Source organism: Carlito syrichta, unplaced genomic scaffold (genome assembly GCF_000164805.1).
Source record: "Carlito syrichta isolate Samal-C Ts95f unplaced genomic scaffold, Tarsius_syrichta-2.0.1 Scaffold106263, whole genome shotgun sequence".
Classification (NCBI taxonomy): Eukaryota; Metazoa; Chordata; class Mammalia; order Primates; family Tarsiidae; genus Carlito; species Carlito syrichta.
The window spans coordinates 206,943-226,982 of NW_007050359.1; the positions used below are offsets into that span (position 1 = coordinate 206,943).

A 20,040-nucleotide genomic window follows, 5' to 3' on the forward strand; every position below is an offset into this window, starting at 1 on the left:
TCCTCTCAATAAATCTTGCTTTCTAAAACACACACACACACACACACACACACATCTTTGAATATAAATCTTTTCACACCATATATATATATCTTAAGCTACTAACAAGCATGCAATGTGCCCTGCTAAGGACATAGGAAAATATAGATGATATAAAATACAGTTCTATCAGAATTTTCTAAAAATGTTTGATTATATACAAGCCATCTGGACCTCAAAGCTTTGTGACATTACACAAATAAGAAAACAATATTTGCTTTAATTCTCACGCAGCAGTATGAACTTGCTAAATAAAACTAGTTTAATTTCTTGCTTCTAAAATTCTAAACACACGTGTCATTGAAAAATCATTTCAGGACATTGTCTTCCCAGGAGAAAACAAAAGCTTCTTCAGACAATAGGATCGATGACTGTCTAAGGGCAGGTTGCAGGGCAGAGGCTGGTTAGAACAGCACACCTGAACGCAGTTACATGTGAGTACCTGAGGCCAGAGCCAGGAAGAGAGGAATGATAAGGCCGGCGCTTTGGTCTGCATAGAGTGATGGGACTTCTCTTTGAGTAGACGCTGCTGCCCTACAGATTTAAAAGGAAATACAGAAAATGTGAGTATTGGTGTATGGCACCCACATTCAGAAATATACATGCACACTGTGGAAAAATTAACACACGACAGCAAGCTATAAAGTAGAAAGTAAAAGTCTCTTAGTCTCCCCATTCCCACTTTCCTTAGAGAATCATCTTTTATAGTTTGAGTTGTCTTTCCAGGTATGTGATACACACACACATGCATGCACACACAGAGATCCTTTCATCGAAACACAAATAGAACGTAACACCATATCATGGACTTACTTCCATGCTGGTACGCTTGGAGTTAATTCATTCTTTCCAGTGGACGTACCATAGTACTAACCAAGTTGTCTATGATGGACATCATATCAGAGTTTAAATGATGAAGAAAAAAACCCGTCATGACATAAAGATACCAAGAAAGAACCTGGCCAAACAATGGACTCTGTTCACAGCACTGTCTGATTGCTGAATTTTTTTGAAACAGAAATTATCACATTATTTTTAATCAATTAAAAGATGAATTTAAAAAATTAGGAAACCATCTAATGTTGGCTTAGAAATATATCCCATGACTATTAACATGTGGCGAGGTCCTTAAAATTACTGAGTCCATCTGAATGCTGGTTGCTCCTTTTTGGCTAAAAGAATGACTGCCCCCCACAAGTTTGTATTAGGGCCTCCCCTGCTGGGCATTTCTGCAATTGCACCTCTGATTCAGTTAATGTCCCAGACTTGATTCACTCAAAGTAGAAGAAAAGTATTTTTGTTTTAGATAATTAATTAACATAGCACTACTTTTATATTTTTTAAGAAAATAAATAACATGTAACTAAATACAGTAATAATGAGAGTCTCTATCTTTTTCTAATCCTATTCTCTTCCCTAGAAGAAACCACAGTTAGCAGCTTTGAGTTTTTCTCAGACCTATTTCTATCATTTACATCCATTATCACACACAAATGAGACATATAGCTTGTTTTCTTTTGCTTTATACATCTATGTCCATCTTTTATGCATTCGCTTGTCACATTGAAGCTTAACAAGTTTTTTTTTTTTTTTTTTGATCAATGTGAGGATGTACTTGAGGGTAGCTTTTATGCACTATTTGTAGTTACTTTGATTTAAAGACTTAATTTTTGTTGTTAAATTTATAAGTTCAAAAGCCTAATTTTCCCATTCACTTTTCTTTTTAGTTTATGCATCACATTATTCTATTTTAAAATACAGTGAAACCTGACAATAACTCTTAAGTGTGCTTTACACTTGTTTAATTCCCTTGAATGTTTTACACTCAAGTTAGCTTAGGTTAAATTATGTTAAACTTAAGTTTAAAATATTACATTTTTTAAAATATTTTAAAAATAATTTTAAATAAGAAAACTTTCACAAATACTTTATTCTAGTAAATCTAATAAATGTATAAATATTTCAAGGCTGGTTAAAAACTTAGTAATATTCTCTTATAATTTTCAGTGAAAAATCTCAAACCCCTTAAGTCAGTTACTTGATAGTTATACATAAACTTGGATCACAGAGCTAATCCAATAGCTATTTTTATATGGTAAATTATCTAAAATGTTGCAAAGAATTAAACATCAAAACATACAGAGTGTCCCTAAATGTGCCATAAAACTATTAATAATATGGGTGGACTTACATCAGCTGTTTATATCTGTTCTCTCATATCCTCACCAATTCTATAGATTATCAGTCTACTGAATTCTTGTCAATATTATAACTTATAAGCATGAAAGTTTGCTTTATTTCCTTCAGATTGTTCATGAGAATGTTCTGTCTTGTTATATGTACCCTACCAGTCCTTTTGGGGTTTTTTGTCTTGTTTTGTTTTTGTTTTGAGACAGGGTCTCACTGTGTCACCCAGGCTAGAGTGCAGTGGCATGATCACAGTTCACTGTAGCCTTGAATTCCTAAACTCAAGCAAGCCTCCTGCTTCAGCCTCCAAAAGTGCTGGGATGACAGGCACAAGCCACCACATCCATTGTCCCATCATCCTTAATGGCTACATTCTACTCCATCCAGTAAGTGAACTGGTTGATTGACCCATTCGCCTGACAGTAAATATTTAGGACCAGCTCCCAGTGTTTCAGTATTACACAGAATATTTTGTTGAGCATCTCTGAACACATGAGCTGCATCAACATTTTGAATCATTTCTTTAGAATATGGCACCTAAAGTCTATTGTAAGTCAAAGATTATGAATAGCTTTATCACACTTAGCACATATTGTCAAATTGTTTTTCCAAAGCACTTTACCAAGTTACAGTGGCATCGAGCATTGAATAATATCTTTAAAATATTTTTCTGCTATTTTTTAACATGATAAAAAAGTTGAAGTGAAAATAACACCTTATTGAATTTGTATATTATTATTAAAGTGATCAAATAATTTTGCTACTTTGCTATTTGTGGTTCCTCTTTTGTAAACTATCTACCAATATTCACTGGTAATTTTTTTTTTTTTTTTTGAGTTGAAGTCTCACTCCATCACCCAGGCTGGAGTGCAGTGGCACACTCACAGTCACCCCAGCATCAACCTGCTGGGCTCTGGCAATTCTTCCACCTTAGCCTTCCAGGTAGCCAGAACTACAGGTAAGCGTTCCCATGCCCAACTAATTTTTGATTTATTGTAGAGACAAGGGCTCACCAAGTTGCCCGGGCTAGTCCAGAACCCGTGGGTTCAGGCAATCCACTCGCCTCGGCCTCTCAAAGTGCTGAGATTACAAGCGGAGCCACCAAGCTCGGCCCATTGGTAATATTGAATAAACTGTTCAAAAAATAGATTAGCAAAATTCCTACGAGGGCAGTGAAGGTGGAGAAAAACTTGGCAAAGAATAAAACATGGTTTTATTCCTGACATTCAAAGGAATTGGGCAGAATTGTCAAAAATAAACCTACCAACATCACTGAAAGAATGCCAAAGAAAGAATGCCAAACAAAGAAGAAGGGGGTCAGTAACTCACCCCTTACTTACCTGTTGTTGTGTGAACCCTACTACATTCGAGGCAATGTGGTGTGGTAGGAAGAACAAGGACTTTACACACAGACCCGGTTTTGCTCCTGGCTCTAGCCAGTCCTGAGTGACTTTGAGTGAGTGCTTAATCTCTCTGAACCTCAGCATCACTGATGAGGATCAAATTGCCCACCTTTCAGAAACTTGGCTGAAACGAACTGAGATGATGACTCCTGGGTGCCCACTGGAAGTCCAACACATCCAAAGTGCTCGGAAACACTAAGAATAGGTGAGCAGCGTCACCCTCATTCACGTTACTCTTCCTGCAGCCAGGAGCAATACCAAGGTCCTGGTGTCAGCACGGCAGCATTTGCCCATTTGGGGAATGGAGATGATGGAGGGCACAGAGGGTTTAACAAAAAGGAATTTTACATGCTCTGTCTGTATAGGTCTACAGTCTGGTTAATGAGACAAGGAGAGAAGCCATATAGACCCAAGTAGCACTAACACCAAGACACTTTCATCTCTGGGCCTCATGAGATTTTAGGCTCATTATTAAATCCTCACAATAACCTTATTTCCCTTTTTTCCCCCCCCACCTGAGTGAGCTTCAGTGGTATTCTATTTTGTTCAATCAAAACGTAGAGCTTATGTATATGCTGCCATTAGACACTTCTCCAGAGGTCTTATAGAACATTTGCCATTCCTCCTGGCTGCCAGCATCTCTGAATGTCCTTTGTCTTAGATCTATGCCTTCCCAGGGTAGAAGCCAATCATTTGTTCATTCATGAATTCCCCTAAGTGTCCACCAGACTGCAAGCTCCATTCTAGAGTCTTAGAATATATATCCATCAATGAACAAAATATGCCAAAGTCCCTGCCCTCTTGGAGGTGGGAGACAGGCAATACACAGTGAACTGCATAAGTCAGCCAGAAGACAAACACTATAAGCCAGAGTTGTGTTATGGAGACTGTAGTTTTATTTAATTTTAATTTTTTAAAGACAGAGTCTCATTCTGTCACCCAAGCTGGAGTGCAGTGGCACAATCATAGCTCACTGCCACCACGAGCTCTTGAGCTCAAGCAATCCTCCCTCCTCACCCTGCCAAGTAGCTGGGACTACAAGAGCAAGCTACCATGCCTGGCTGTTGTTTAAAAAAATTTTTGTAGACAGGGTCTTACTCATTACCCAGGCTGGTCTTGAGTTCCTAGCCTCAAGAGATCCTCCTGCCTTGGCCTCCCAAAGCACTGGAATTACAGGAGTAAGTCACCACTCCTGACCAAAGCTGTAATTTTAAATATTGAAGTCAGGGTGGCCCCATGCATGCTTTGTAGATAAGAAAACTGCCTAATTTCTGACTCTAACTGCAGAGTTCTTACTACTGCCAAAAGAATGAGTGTCTACAGGCTTAGGGGCAGGAAAGCATACAATATCTTTAGGGAAATGGATACAACCAGCCTGAAATGAAAGGTGCTGGTGAAAAGCAGCAGGTGATGTGTCTGGGAAAAGCACGAAGAACCTGGAAGGTCAGGCTAGATGTATGAACTTGGTAGTAAGGAAACTTGGAGGTTTTAGAGCAGCAGGAATGTGAGAGTGGACTTCATTTTCAGCAGAGGAAAGGGAAGACCCAGGTCTGCAGACTCTTCTTAATCTCCTATGAGGGGACTAAAAATTAAATGAAATTAAATTAAAAACGTAGCAAGTTCACAGAGAATGAACAGCAGAACCTGTGGCACAGACTTAAATCTATCGCTCCATCACTGAACCCTGGTATGTTGGTTCCTAGTGTACATGCTAGAGATGATGAATCTGTTGTCCCAATCTCCAGTCCGAAAAGCACAACATCTGCCAAAGTGAATTTTGATAACTCCCAGACTCCTTCTGACTGTGGTCCTGCCCATGCTAGCTGGATGGTCTTGGGCAAGTCCTTCATTAGCTTCTCCAAGACAGTGTTGCTTTACCTATGAAGGGAGGATAATAGAACCTACCTACATTGGCTCAGATAAAGGTCTGGCTCCTGTCAAAGGGACCCCAAGTCACAGTGGCTTATAGAAGACAGATGCTTGTTTCTCTCCCAGTAACTGCCGGGGCTGATAGAGAGACTGCACGGTATGGGGGCACCCGGCCTCCTCCTGTAGTGTTGCTTGCTTGGCCGTGCCCAGTTGAAGATGGCACTCCTTCACACCTTCTAGGTCCCTACACCAGCCAGGAGGAATGGATGCCCGCCCCCCTTTTTTTAAAGAACGTATATCCCTTTTTAAAAAAAAAATGCTTAACCCAGAAGTTGCACACATCAGTTGGCCACAGCAGGAAGACAGGCTAGGAAGTACACTCATTATTCATGGCAGCTATGAACCCAGGTAAAATTCAAGGGTTCTATTACTAAGTGAAGAAAGGAAGAAGATATGGAGATAATCAGCCAGCTAGCTAGCATGTGTGCATGTTCTCTCTCGCTCTCTCTCTACCTAATAGACTACTTATAAAGATGAACAAAATAGTCTTTGTACTGTACAAAGTACCGTATGTACATGACTGGCATATAGTTAATGTCCAGCCCTGATTATTTCTCTTCCCCTTGTAGATAGAAGCACCTACTGGTTTTTAAGGAGTACCTACTATGTGCAACCATTATGAAGAATAGTAAGAGAAACACAAAGAGGAAGTTGATACAATCTCCAGTTCAAGTGAAGCAGATAGATGACTCAGAATGAACTATAACACAGTTAGGAAGAGGAAGGCAGTGTGATCGGATTGTGTCAAAAGTCCTTGGGAGCAAGCAAAGAGAAGGGAGTTCCTCAATCAACCAGGAGGGTGAGGAAAGCCCTAGTAGAAGGCACATTTGAATTGGGTTCTCAAGGCAAGTATGGTTTTAGCAAATAGGGAAGGAAAGGAAGAGAATTAAGGTGGTGGGATTGGAAATCTTCCTGCCAACACAATTTGAAACAACAGTAAAGCACCATGCTTTGCCCGTAAGACAGGCTAATAGATATAATATAGGTACAGGTACAGATACAAGATACAGATAGGGATATAAATTATACTTGGTGTTGGTGGAGGATTGGAGAAAGGGGACACTACACCATATACTGTTGGTGGAATTATATGCAGGCGCAGCCTTTTGGAAACATATCAAAATCTGGCAGAACACATCAAAATTTAAAATTCACACATCCTTTGGCCCAGCAGATTCATTTCTGGTAACCTATCCCCTATCCTACATAAAGGCTTGCACAGAGCTCAAGGTCTGAAATCTAGGATTATATCTCAGTGTCGTTTATAATAACAAGACAACTACTATCACAGCCTTCAACTAAGCCAGCCCATGACTGGGAAAGGATTACACTACGGCAGCATGTCCACCTTCAAAATGTTCTGTGGCCACTAACATACTGTGACAGAAGGTATGAGCAGACTTAAAAGGATAACATCATGACGCCATTAAGTGAAGAAAGCCCACAGCAGGACATTATGTGTAGCATGACTACTCTTTGTATAAAAATAAAGACAAATAAATTAAAATAAGACCAAACCAAAAAACAAAAGAACAAATGAAGAATAAAATAATGTCTTTTGCAGCAATCTGGGTGGATTTGGAGAACGCCATCCCAAGAAAACTAATACAGGAACAGAAAACCAAACACCACACGTTCTCACTTATAAGTGGGAGTTAAAGGAACTACAAAGGCATAGAGAATGATATGATGGATGTGGGAGACTCAGAGAGGGACGGAGGAAGGGATCGAGGGACAAAAATCACCTATCGGGTACAATATGCACAGGTGGTAGTGGTGAGTATGCTTAAAGCCCAGACTTCTTCCCTACTGTGCAATGTAACCATGTAACCAAAAGCCATCTGCACCCCCCCCAAAGTCACTGAAATAAGGAAAAAAATGGCCAGCCTCAGTGGCTCAGCCTGTCATCCCAGCACTTTGGGAGACCGAAGCGAGTGGATTGCCTGAGCCCGTGGGTGTGAGACCCTCGCAGGCAACTTGGTGAGACCTCATCTCTACAATAAATCAAAAATTAGCCAGGCGTGGTAGCGCACGCCTGTAGTTCCGGCTACTTGGAAGGCTGAGATGGAAGGATCACCTGAACCCAGCAGGTCAAGGCTGCAGTGGCCATGAGCATGCCACTGCACTCCAGCCTGGGTGACAGAGTGAGACTCCAACTCAAAAAAAAAAAAAAAAAGAAAGAAAGAAAGTAGGAAAAAAATTAAAACAAACAAACTTACATCTATATCTGATAACATGTGTATGTTTGTGCCCTGAAAACTTCTGGGAGATGGAACAAAATGTTAAATAAATTATTTTGAGGAAATGAGAACTGAAGGAAAGAAAGCCTCCTTAGTCATTGTTGCTATGACTAGATATTGGAAACAGTCTGAATGTCCACCTAGGAGCAATGGTGTTAAATAAATCATGACACTTGCACACGCCACACTACTACGGAGCTATTAGAAAGAATGAGGCAGGCTGGGCGCGGTGGCTCACACCTGTAATCCCAGCACTTTGGGAGGTCAAGGTGAGAGGATTGCCTGAGCTCACAGGTTCAAGACCAGCCCGGGCAACTTGGCAAGACCTTAGCTCTACAATAAATCAAAAAAAAATTAGCCGGGTGTGGTAGCATTTGCTTGTGGTTCTGACTACTTGGAAGGCTGAGGCAGAAAGATCACTGGAGCCCAGCAGGTTGATACTGGGGTGACAGTGAGTGTGCCACTGCACTCCAGGCTGGGCAACGGAGTGAGACTCTAACACACACACACACACACACACACACACACAAAACGCAGGCTGGTGGTGGTGGCTCACGCCTATAATCCCAGCACTTTGGGAGGCTGAGGTGTGAGAGGATTGCCTGAGCCCAGGAGTTCTAGACCATCCTGGGCAATTGCCTGGGCAACTTGGTGAGACCTCATCTCTACAATAAATAAAAAAATTAGTTGGGTGTGTTGGTATGTGCCTGTAGTTCCAGCTATTTGTAAGGCTGAGGCGGAAGGATCACCTTTGCCCAGCAGGTCGAGGATATGGTGGCCGGGAGTGTGCCACTGCACTCCAGCCTGGGTGACAGAGCAAGACTCCAACTCCAAAAAAATTTAAAAAAATTTTTTTTAAATGAGGCAGCTTTACCAATAAATTTGGAAATATCCCCAAGACATACTGCTGAGTGAAAAAAGCAGAATCCCATGTATATTATCATTTATTTAAATAGTATAAGGGAAATATGTCTCTGTGTGTATATGTGTTTTGTTACAGGCACACAGTACTCTGGAAGTATTATGCAAGAAACTGGAAACAGGGGTCACCTCTAGGTAGGGTAACTGAGAGACTCAGGCATAGAGCAAAAAAGACTGTTCTTTTTCTCTACCCCTTTATAATTTTGAATTTTGCCCCATGCACATTATCCTTTTTTTAAAAGAAATAATAAAAATTTAAATAAGGATTAAGAAATGGGCCAGGTGCGGTGGCTCACACATGTAATTCCAGCACTTTTGGAGGTCAAAATGGGAGGATTGCTTCAGTCCAGGAGATCAAGACCAGCCTGGGCAATATAGCAAGACCCTGTCTGTACAAAAAAATCAGCCAGGCATGGAGGGGCATGCCTGAAGTCCCAGTTCATGGAGAGGTTGAGGAGGGAGGATCACATGATACCATGAGTTCAAGGCTGTGGTGAGCTGTGATTGTGCCACTGCCCTCCAGACAAGGTTATAGAGTGAGACTCCAAGTCAAAAAAAAAAAAAGATGTTAAGAGGTCCTCCTGCTGCCCTACTCTTAGAATCTAGAATTTCTGCTGAAGTAAGAACTGCTGCTCCACAGTATATGTAAGAGTTTGGTTCAGCTGGGAAGACGTCTATTGAATCTCCCCAACCTAATATCTCAGAGAGATTACAGTGCAGTGCACAAGTATGAACTTCATACAGCCAGGCATTTTAGGAAGTGGGAGTAAAATCATATGCAATTTGCCAGTGTTCTATAATACCAAGGACCAATTATCTTGGGAAAGAATGGAGATTTGGGTTGAGACACTTACGAATTTAAGGCACAGCCAGGATGAGTGCTATGGTCCACACACTTTAAGAGCTTCACTGGTCTACAGAGACAAAAAAAAATTCAGGGGTTATTTAAATAACTTTCATTCACCAAACATGTATGATTTTCCTGCAAAGTCCTAGAGATACAACATCTCTAACCTCAAAGGATACACAAACTATTCTTTTTAAAAATATTAGCCAGCATTTATCAAGCACTTACTACGAGTCAAGACATTTGATTATGTATTTTGTATAGATCATATAATTGAATCCTCACAACAACCTAATGGAATAAGTGCTGTTATCTTCTCCGAATTTATAGTTGAAAAAACTGACCAGAGTATCTTGCTCAAGTTCGTACAGTAGCGAGCTGAAGGACTGAACCTGAGTCTTGCAGATTGGCCCCAGAGCCCAAGCTTGTAACCACTTCTGTGTGCATGTGCGACTGGTAAGCACTTTGGGCAAAAGGTTGGATTTGAAGCACATGGACGATGGCCAGTGCTCAGGCTCCCATAAAGAAAGCTAAATTGCTCGGCACGCTGGAGGGAGAAGATGTGCAGTCCCAGGGAACCAGGGGGAAGGGAAATCAGGCAGTGAAGACAGAGTCAGGTCTTGGTGGTACATAGGGAGGCGGGTCAGACAGGATCTCTGTGGCAGGATGACCGCAGGGGACTTTGGAAGAACAAGAAAGTTGCATTGTTCACTTTATAGTAGGCTCTGTGGTCTTTCCTCAGACTCGCCTACTTTTCAGTAAAATCTATGCAACATATATATATATGTTGCAACATATATATATATATGCATTTTTTTTTAAATGAGAGTAGTTTGTTGTTGTTTTATGCCCAAAACAGTCATGGAGTTTCACTGAGTTTTATTCAATACAGTGCTAGCAAAAACCAAGCAGGAAGTCAGGAAGGCTGTGAAAATATAAGGCTCCCCCAAAATGAGCAAGGATCTCAGGGAGAACCTTCAACTGATATGGGACAGAAAGCTGAGTCACCTGAAATGTGAGGGGCAGGAGGTTGTCACTTACATCCAGTTGGAGCTGGATTTGTTAACCTTTGTCACTTTCCCATGTTATGCCTTTTATTATAGCCTCTCTGCTCCCAGGAGCAATATGAAACCCTACCTGAACACAGATGAAGCCTATGGGCAGTAAAGAAACGAGAGCTCCCCCATTTCTTTACTGAGTCAGGCTTGGAAAAAAAGAACCCTGAAAGCTAGCTGAGTGGAACAACACTAGAGAGGGGGGAAGTAGGTGGAGACACAGGCTATAAAGGGAGGGAGCCCTTGCGCTCTGGCCTGGCGATCACAATATGGCTCCATGACTTAAAAACAGATGACCTCCTCAGGGAGAGTTCTGGGACCAAAGCAAAGTGGTCATGGAAGTGAAATTGTTAGCAACCATTTTCCTCATCATTGAAATGTTTTAGAGTAAGAATTTTTTTTAATTTACTAAAATCTAGTAAAGAAGGAGGAGCATGGTAGCAGGAGGGAAAAACCAGGCTTCAAGGCCATACAAAGCTGGGTTCAAACCTCAGCTCAGTTTTGTGATGAGTGTCACCTTGGGCGATTTAGTTAATCTTTCTGATTCATCCATTAAAAAAAGGAATCTATTAACTTATACAAAGGTAATATTTCTATAAAGCCTAAAGACAGATAAAACTTATCGATAACATTAAAAATCTGGATAGTGGTTACTTTGGGGTAGAGGATGTTGACTGTAAGGGAGGCCAAGGAGAGACCTGGGGTACTGGCTATGCTCTGTTTCTTGAGCTGAGTGCTAGTTGCAGGTATATGCTGAACGTGTGAACATCCATCCAGATTTGCACTCTTGGTGTGCAGATTTTTCTGTTTCCAGAAAAAGGTATTTGCTTTGTTTTGCTTTTAAAAAGATGCAATAAACAACAATTAACTTGTAGTTTCCTGGGAGCACTGGCAATAATAAATGACTAAAATGGTACAGATAACAGAACAGTTTTGAGATACTCCTTTTCTCTCTCTCTCTCTCTCTCTCTCTCTTTTTTTTTTTTTAAGTCAGTGTCTCACTCTATAACCCAGGCTGGCATGCCGTGACATGATCACAGTTCACCACAGTCTTGACCTCTTGTGGTCAGGTGATCCTTCCATCTTAACCTCCCAAGAAACTGGGACTACAGGCATGTGGCACCATACCTGGCTAATTTTTTAAAGATTTTTTGTAGAGACAAGGTCTCACTATGTTGCCCAGGTTGGTCTTGAACACCTGGACTCAAGCACTCCTCTGGCCTGCACCTCTCAAAGTGTTGGGATTACAGGCGTGAGCCCTGCACCCAGCCAGGTGCTCCTTCTCTTGAGGAGGCATGGAATGCAAGAGTGGTTCACCCTTTTAGGTGACTTCGCTCAGCTGGAAGAACTATCCAGCCTGAGAAGCTTTTGGAAAGGCAGAGTTCAGCAGAGCAACAGGGTGATCATGGGTGTGGGCCAGAAGATCCCTGATGTAATTTCCACCCCGCAACATGCAGAAGCCTTCAAGATTTTGCAGTGTTGGACTTCAGCCCACTCCATAATCAACCGGCTCTCAGACTTAAGGGCTGAGGGAGTAAGAAGCCAGAGGCAGGAAATTTGAGTCCAGGGAAGGGTTCACAGCTACCTCAGGGTTTAAACCAGGTTTTTCTTCTAAATTTCTAAGCAGGAAGACCCTCGAGTGATATCTGATATACAATGTGTCTGGCCCATAATGCACTCAATACATGGCAGTTATCATAGTTTCTTATTGGTCTGTGGTCAAGATGCATCTCTTGGTAAATAACTCAAACTCCCACCTTAACATTTATCACAGAAGGATTCCACAGGGATCCACAGACTTAAGAAGCTCAGTCCCTGTTCTCCAGTGACTCACCACAGAATAAGCACGGCGAGAAGAGCGGGCAAATGAGAAAGTGCTGTTCTGTGTGTCCTTTAGCCACCATTAAAATGGACTCTGCACAGAAGTGAGTGGGGCCCAGGCTGAGCAAGGTCAGAAGGCACTACCCAGAGGCAACAAGCAGACCCTCACCCCACACCTTCAGAGCCAATACCCAGCAAAGCCCTTTCGGCAGACCACCCCCTCCAAAATCACACTCCCTCTTGAGCATGCACAGACAGTGATTACATAGACCACCTACAAGTGATCATTAATACAGCTGTACTGGAACCCCATTTTCTCCAGCCTCTCTTCCAGGATTTTCACACTGCCTTCTCCGCAGGATTCCCTAAAACACAAAAACATATATTTTATTTATTTTATTTTTTTGAGTTGGAGTCTCACTCTGTTGCCCAGAATGGAGTGCAGTGGCATGCTCCCAGCCAACACAGCCTCGACTTGCTGGGCTCCGGCAATCCTTCCACCCCAGCCTTCCAAATAGCCACAACTACAAGCATGCACTACCACGCCCCACTAATTTTTGATTTACTGTAGAGACGAGGTCTCCCCAAGTTGCCGGGGTGGGTCTCAAACCCACAGGCTCAGGCAATCCACTCATCTCGGCCTCCCAAAGTGCTGGGATTACAGGCTGAGCCCCCGAGCCAGGCCAAAAACATGTATTTTTAAAATAAATAAACAAAATAAGGAGAAGAGGAGGAAGAAGTTGTTTCTGGGTTTCTTTTGACCGTGTGCTCTCAGATATTCTCTCAGAGGAAATACGGCCTAGCGCAATGTTGCCAATTTGTGCAACCCATAGTGTGTTCACTTTAAGCTTCAAATTACCACAAAACCATACAAACTTTAAAATATTAGAAAATGCAAATAAAAAGAATTATTCCAAATCTCACATCCCTGGAGATAACTGCTGCTAATGTGTTAGTTTATATCAACCTAGACTTTTAAAATATATTTATTCTCAAAAAACTACAAATAAATACATACATAAATAAGCCAGGCATGGTGGAGTCCACCTTGTAGTCCCAGCTACTCAGGCTGAGGCATGAGGATCCTTGAGCCCAAGAGCTTGAGGCTGCAGTGAGCCATAATTGTGCCACTGGAATTCGGCTTGGGTAACAGAGCAAGACTCTGTTTCTAGTAAAAAATAAAATATAGCAGTGTGTGTAGTATTCTGCTTTAGCCCATGTTTATGTGTGTGTGTATATGTACACACATATATATGTAGGGATTAAAAATAATTGCAAAGAAGTATGTATATACATATACGCATATACACACATATATATACATACACACATATATATGTGTATATACACACATGTGTATATATACCTTTCTGTGATTATTTTTAATTCCTGCATAGTCTCTGTTGCAGATTATAACGCACAGAACCAGTCTCCTCTTGCTGAAGACCATGGTTGATTCCTATATTTTGATGCCACTTACACTACAACAAACCTTATTGAAACTTCATTCTCATATACATTCTTGATTATTTGTTTCCTCAGCACAAATTTCTGAAAGTAGGTTTTCTGGCCCCAATGTTTTGAACCCATTTTAAGACTCTTCATAGACACTGCCACATTACACCTTGATCGAGTATGAGAGTGTCCATTGCCCACATACTCCCCAAAAGTGTTTTTTCTCTTCCTTAACTGATGGTCACAATTAAGCAGGGAGAATTTATAAAGGGAAACAGAGGTAAGTGCAGCACTGTCAGCCACGGATAGTATGGCGGACAGCAATAACACAAGCATATCCTGAGAATGACCCTATGGTCTAAGAAGAACATTTATTCAGAGTTCAGAGCTAAGGAAACCAGGAGTGGCCAACCCAGAGGTTGACTCTTTGTCTATGAAAAACATATGGACTCCTGGCTCGTTCCTTGGGGCGCATTTCTTGGGATGCAGGAAGTGCAAGGGACTAAGGCCCTTTCTTTTGCGGTGGGCAGAGGTTACTATATAAACTGCAAGTCTTTTGTAAGAGGCCAGCAGCTAACAATCCAGCTGGCCACTCCTGTACCCCTCTGTGTCCCCAATAAACCTAAATCTCACCTGTTGTTGCCAGGTCTTTTCTTCAGCTCTTGGGCCCTGTGCTGTCCCTACTCAATTCAATAGGCATATAACCCTACAAATAGTAAGCCTGGCAGGAGGTTGGAGAAAACCCCATGGCACCCAAAGGATGGGATTAGGGAAGGGAAATCCCAGGCTAGCTGTCCACATCCACGTGGGATTCGATCCTAGAGAAATGGAGTCCACTGTGTGAGTACCAGCACACCCCGAAAATGCAGAAGAGTCTGGAAGAGCTATTGCAGGGGATAGATTCAACTAAGCAAAAGTTGGATGCCGGAGCCCTTGCAGCTGGGAATGGCTGGCTGCTCCCATCAGTGCTCAGAGCAGTCACAGAGGCTGAACTTGGGGGACAGGAGAGGGTGAGTCCGTTTCAAGACTAGCTGCGACTAGAAACGGATGCTACATTTGCTGAGGCTGAATTGCTGGAGACCTTAATATCCCACCTGCAGGAACAAAATGATAAAATGGAAACCCTGGCCTGTTGGGTGGCTCCGTGGCTCGTTTGAAGGGCCACCGCCTGCCACATCAGCGAGTAAGTCATCCTGGGACCCTAAGTCTTGGAAACCAAGAGAGAGCTCTAGTGGGGGGGGCGAGTGAACACTGGGACAAGCCCCTGGAGGTTCCCTACATGCGGCACGCTCAGAAGTCACTACCAAGAAAAAGGCAGACCAACCACACCTGCGGGAAGCAGTATCGCAAGACCTGCTTGCTCCAGAGAGGGGCAGCACACCATATTGAGAGATGACATTGCTGCAGCGTGAGTGGAGCTGATCCCAGGGGGGTTTCTCTGCTGACAGGATACCTGGGCAGAAGATACTAGACTCACAGGGACCGAGATGAGCAAGGCGGCATTGTTAACGACCCACCCGGCCCTGAGACAGTGCCCATGTGGTGCAATTAACAAAGAACGTGTCATTGTCCTCCTTAGCGGGTCAGTGGCAGACCGCATGATTTGCACAGACATTTCAATAGGGAAAAATTACTTATCTTCATGTTCTGACCCCTGGGGAAAGTTGTATTTTTCCTGGGCAGCAAGCATAAGAATGTGATCAGATGGCCGGGCTCGGTGGCTCAGCCTATAATCCCAGCACTTTGGGAGGCCGAGGCAAGTGGATTGCCTGAGCCCGTGGGCTCGAGACCTGCTCGGGCAACTTGGTGAGACCTCATCTCTACAATAAATCAAAAATTAGCCGGGCATGGTAGCGCATGCCTGTAGTTCCAGTTACTTGGAAAGCTAAGGCAGAAGGATCACTGGAGCCCAGCAGGTCGAGGTGGCCGGGAGCATGCCACTGTCCTCCAGCCTGGGCGATGGTGTGAGACTCCAACTCAAAAAAAAAAGAATGTGGTCAGGCTGTAACACTGGGGTGGAGTCTATGGCAGTCAGTAATAACACAAGCATATCTTGAGAATGATCCTATGATCTAAGAAGAATGTTTGTTCAGAGTTTGAAGCTAAGGAATCCATGAGCAGCTAACCCAGGGGTTTACTCCTTACCTATGAAGAACAACTGAACTCCTGGCCCATTCCTTGGGGCACAGGAAGTTCAAGGAACTGAGATTCTTTCCTTTGGGCTAGGTGGAGGTTGGCATATAAACTGCACGTCTTTGCAAATGCCCAGCAGTGAACCCGTTCAGTTGGCCACTCCTGGACCCCCTCTCCTGCATATAGGTCCTCAATAAACCTATGTCTCACTCACTGTCTCCAGGTTGTAAACCAAAAATAAAATTTTAAGTCCCCCAACTGATTGAATGGACCTCCGGAGAGCCAAGAGAAACCCCAAAAAACTAAATTCCAGGCCATGATGGAAAAGGAAGTTAGACATGCCTCTTAATACCCCATCCCTTTCGAGTTTTAGGCTCAACTGACTAGCACTGACATTGAAATAGAGACCACAAAACTGACAAAATAGACTCTGTGGCAATTAGATATCCATATATCTGAATCTGATATAGCATCACAATAATAAGGCAGGCCCTAAAGAAAATGAAAACATTTTACCCAAAATATGTTTCTTTGACATACTTAGAAGTGACCTTGCAAAGTTATCTCTTGGGGAAATTTACATCTATAGAGAATCTCCTTCTCTGGGAAGAGTCTGACACATTTTAGGACATTTGCTACCTACTTTCTCTGAAGCCTGTTACTTAAAGCCTCCATCTACATGGCAGGAACCTTGGCTTCCACAATCCCCCTCATCTTAATTCAAGATTTCTTTTTCTGATTTCAAATCCCTTAGACAGAGCTTAACTCTTTCAAACAATTGCCAATCAAGAAATTTTTGAATCTACCTATGGCATGTAAGCCTACCCTCTTCCAGATGTCCCACCTTTCCTGGTCCAACCAATGTAAGCCTCACATGTACTCATTTATGGATTTTGCCTGTAACTTCTGTCTCCCTAAAATGTATATAGCCAAGATGTAATTCAACTACCCTAGGTACATGTTCGAGGACTTCTTGGGACACACTCGTATTTGGCTCAGAATAAGCCTCTTTAAATATTTTCGTTTGGCTTCTCCATCAACAAGTTCTTTTCTTTGTTTTCTCGGACGCTGTGCCATCCCTCCTCAATTGGGCAGGGGTACATGTAAGCCCAACAGCATAGTGTTTCTATTATAAGCTGGGCCTTGCCTGAGTTTACATGGAATGGAAAAGTAAACAGTCTTGCCACCATAAAATTAACAGAGAAGAAGTATACAGGGAGGAAGCAAGCAACTGGAAGTTTTCACAAAAGTGGAATTTCTGGCATTTCATAAGTGAAGAGAGCCAAGTGTTCAGTGACATCATTTTTTAGAACCTTGCCAAAATCTGAAATGATGCCTGGGCCAGGTTACCACTTAAGATGATGATGATCATGATGATTTTAGTAAGCAATTACATTTAGACTCCAGGAGACCTGGACACAGAGATAAGTCAAAGGGTTGTTAATATAACAAAGAAGCATGGTGCTTTTTTGAATAAAGGCAGCCAAAGCCAAGCTAAACACAATCAGGTGTTAGCCATGTTTTTTTAAGCTCTCTGGCTATGAGTTTTTATTTTTTATTTTATTTTATTTTTTGAGTTGGAGTCTCACTCCTTCACCCAGGCTGGAGTGCAGTGGCACGAATGCTCACGGCCACCCCAGCATTGACCTGCTGGACTCCAGCGATCCTTCCGCCTCAACCTGCCAAGTAGCTGGAACAACAGATGCACACTACCATGCCTGGCTAATTTTAAATTTACTGTAGAGATGAGGTCTCGCCAAGTTGCCCGGGCTGGTCTCAAATCCGCAGGCTCAGGCAATCCACTGGACTCGGCCTCCCAAAGGTCTGGGATTACAGGTTGAGCCACCATGCCTGGTCTGAGTTTTTAAAAACATTTTATTATGTACATTTGAGGTTTACAGCAGTATTTCACTGGATACCTATAGATCAAAAAATGGTTACTACAGTGAAGTAGATTAACATAGCTAGCTCACATCAGTACTTTTTGTGTGCGACAAACACAGCTAAAATCTTGTTTAACAATACTCCCCAATACGCTGCAATTTTATTAACTATAGACCTCATGTGTCTTCCCCAATATCTGGGCCAAGACCCCCACTTTCCTAGCTCATGACTTACAGTTACACCCTGTGGCTCAAATGTGTAACCAGGTGTTCTGACCATGTATAACCTGTCCTGCAGCAGAAATGATAGACTAGCATGACACTGAATTGCAGTTTCCTTATCTCACTAAAGGTAGGTCCAGAGGACATGCTTTTTCTGATAGATGCATTAAAACAACAAGTATAACTTCTAGACAAAAAAGAAACTTCTTCCAAAAATAAGAAAAACAATACATGTTTTTCATGTAACAAGAAGTATAATTTGTCCTCAGGATAGGGAAATGCCGATCTTGATATCACTTAGGTAATTAAATAGTTTGCAAATTTATTGCAATCTCTTGTCCAAGAGATAGGGAAAAAATGTATATAACCCATTATTTGGTGAGTCTTAGAGGATCCCAGGAGGTGGAAATAAGGAATTTGCTGATGTTCTCCTAAAACTTTTTTTTTTTAAGTTGGAATCTCACTCTGTTACCCAGGCTAGAGTTCAGTAGCACAATAATGGCTCACTGCAACCTCAAGCTCCTGGGCTCAGGCAATCCTTCAACCTCAGCCTCCTACAGGCACATGCCATTATGGCTGGCTAATTTTTTTTAATTTTTGTAGAGACAAATTCTGGCTATGATGTACTGGCTAGTCTCAAACTCCTGCACTCAAGTTATCCTCCTATCTTGGCCTCCCAAAGTGCTGAGATTACAGGTTTGAGCCACTATACCCAGCCCAGAACAATTTCAAGGGCACATTCACTCCTTGAGGTTGGCAGTACTTTCCTTCATGTAACATCAATGCTCTGAAGAACAAGGCCCAGCTTGCCTCAGAAGCGCCATCACAGCAGTCCAGCTTTAATTAGGCTGTAGCCTCATTGGCTTCTCTTTGAACCAAATGGGTTTAACTTTTTTACATTTTCAATTAGTGCCAGCAGTGCCTTTCATTGCTCAGGAGGATGAGTTCAAGCTTGCATTTATCTATAAACTCCAGTGGCTTCTCAGAAAATATGGATCATAAGGTTTATTTGGGCCAGGAACAGAGACTCATGCCTATAATCCCAGCCCTTTGGGAGGTCCAGGAGGGAGGATCGCTTGAGCCCAAAAATTAGAGTTCAGCCTGGGCAACATAGCAGGATCTTGTCACTACAAAGAATAAAAAAAGAAAAAATTAGTTGGGCATGGTGGCACGTGCCTGTAGTCCCAGCTACTCAGGAGAGTGAGGTGGAAGGACCACCTGAGCCCAGGAGGTTGAGACTATGGTGAGCCATGATGGTGCCACTGCACTTGAAGTATCCTTGGTGACAGAGTGAGAGCCTGACTCAAAATAAAAAACTTATTTGGTCAGTTATTCAAGACCCAGTTGAGGACCTGGTTTTCTCTAAGAATAATATCTTCATCATAGATTCCCTGGGTTGATTCTGAGAACTCCTGGCAAGGACTTTTGGACTTCAAATGACCAGAGAAAATAACTAGCTTCAACCCTCACAAATGCATAAGGAATTCACTTATCCAAAGCTGCCCAAGTCACTCAGAAAGGAATATCATTTCCCTTGGTCAAGAGGAGTATCCTGGAGAAAGGAGGTTTTTCTCTCTGGTCTCAGGACTGGCTAGTGGCATTCTCAAGAAATCAAGTCTTTACAAAGAATATGCCTTTTCATATTTAAAAAAAAGCAAGCTTTTTAATCATCATCAATATCAATTATCATCATCAATATTGCTGTAACTTACACAATGGGTCCCCCAATCTCATGCATAACCCAGATCTCAATCCATGTAATTTTATCCTTCTGGAAGTTTGGAATTTCAAAATCTGCAAAAAAACTGAAAAACAGGGGGAACATTTCTTTTAAAAAAAAAAGTAATATGATAATTTTTCCATTTCAGTTGTTAGTTAGTTTACACATTACTTTTTTTATTTTTT

The 20,040-nt window shown here is 42.2% G+C and overlaps 1 protein-coding gene across 1 annotated transcript in view; it reads right to left on the reverse strand.

Moving 5' to 3' along the window:
• Nucleotides 1-416: 416 nt before the first annotated feature.
• Nucleotides 417-20,040, reverse strand: part of BST1 (bone marrow stromal cell antigen 1) — a 37,078-nt gene continuing 17,454 nt past the window's right edge. Inside the window, exons 7-10 of the mRNA XM_008066915.2 lie at nucleotides 19,848-19,940; nucleotides 12,721-12,807; nucleotides 9,574-9,633; nucleotides 417-573 (exon numbers count right to left, since the gene is read on the reverse strand). Coding sequence (XP_008065106.1) covers nucleotides 468-573; nucleotides 9,574-9,633; nucleotides 12,721-12,807; nucleotides 19,848-19,940 — 346 coding nt within the window. The 3' untranslated portion in view covers nucleotides 417-467. The remainder of the gene's footprint in view (nucleotides 574-9,573; nucleotides 9,634-12,720; nucleotides 12,808-19,847; nucleotides 19,941-20,040) is intronic.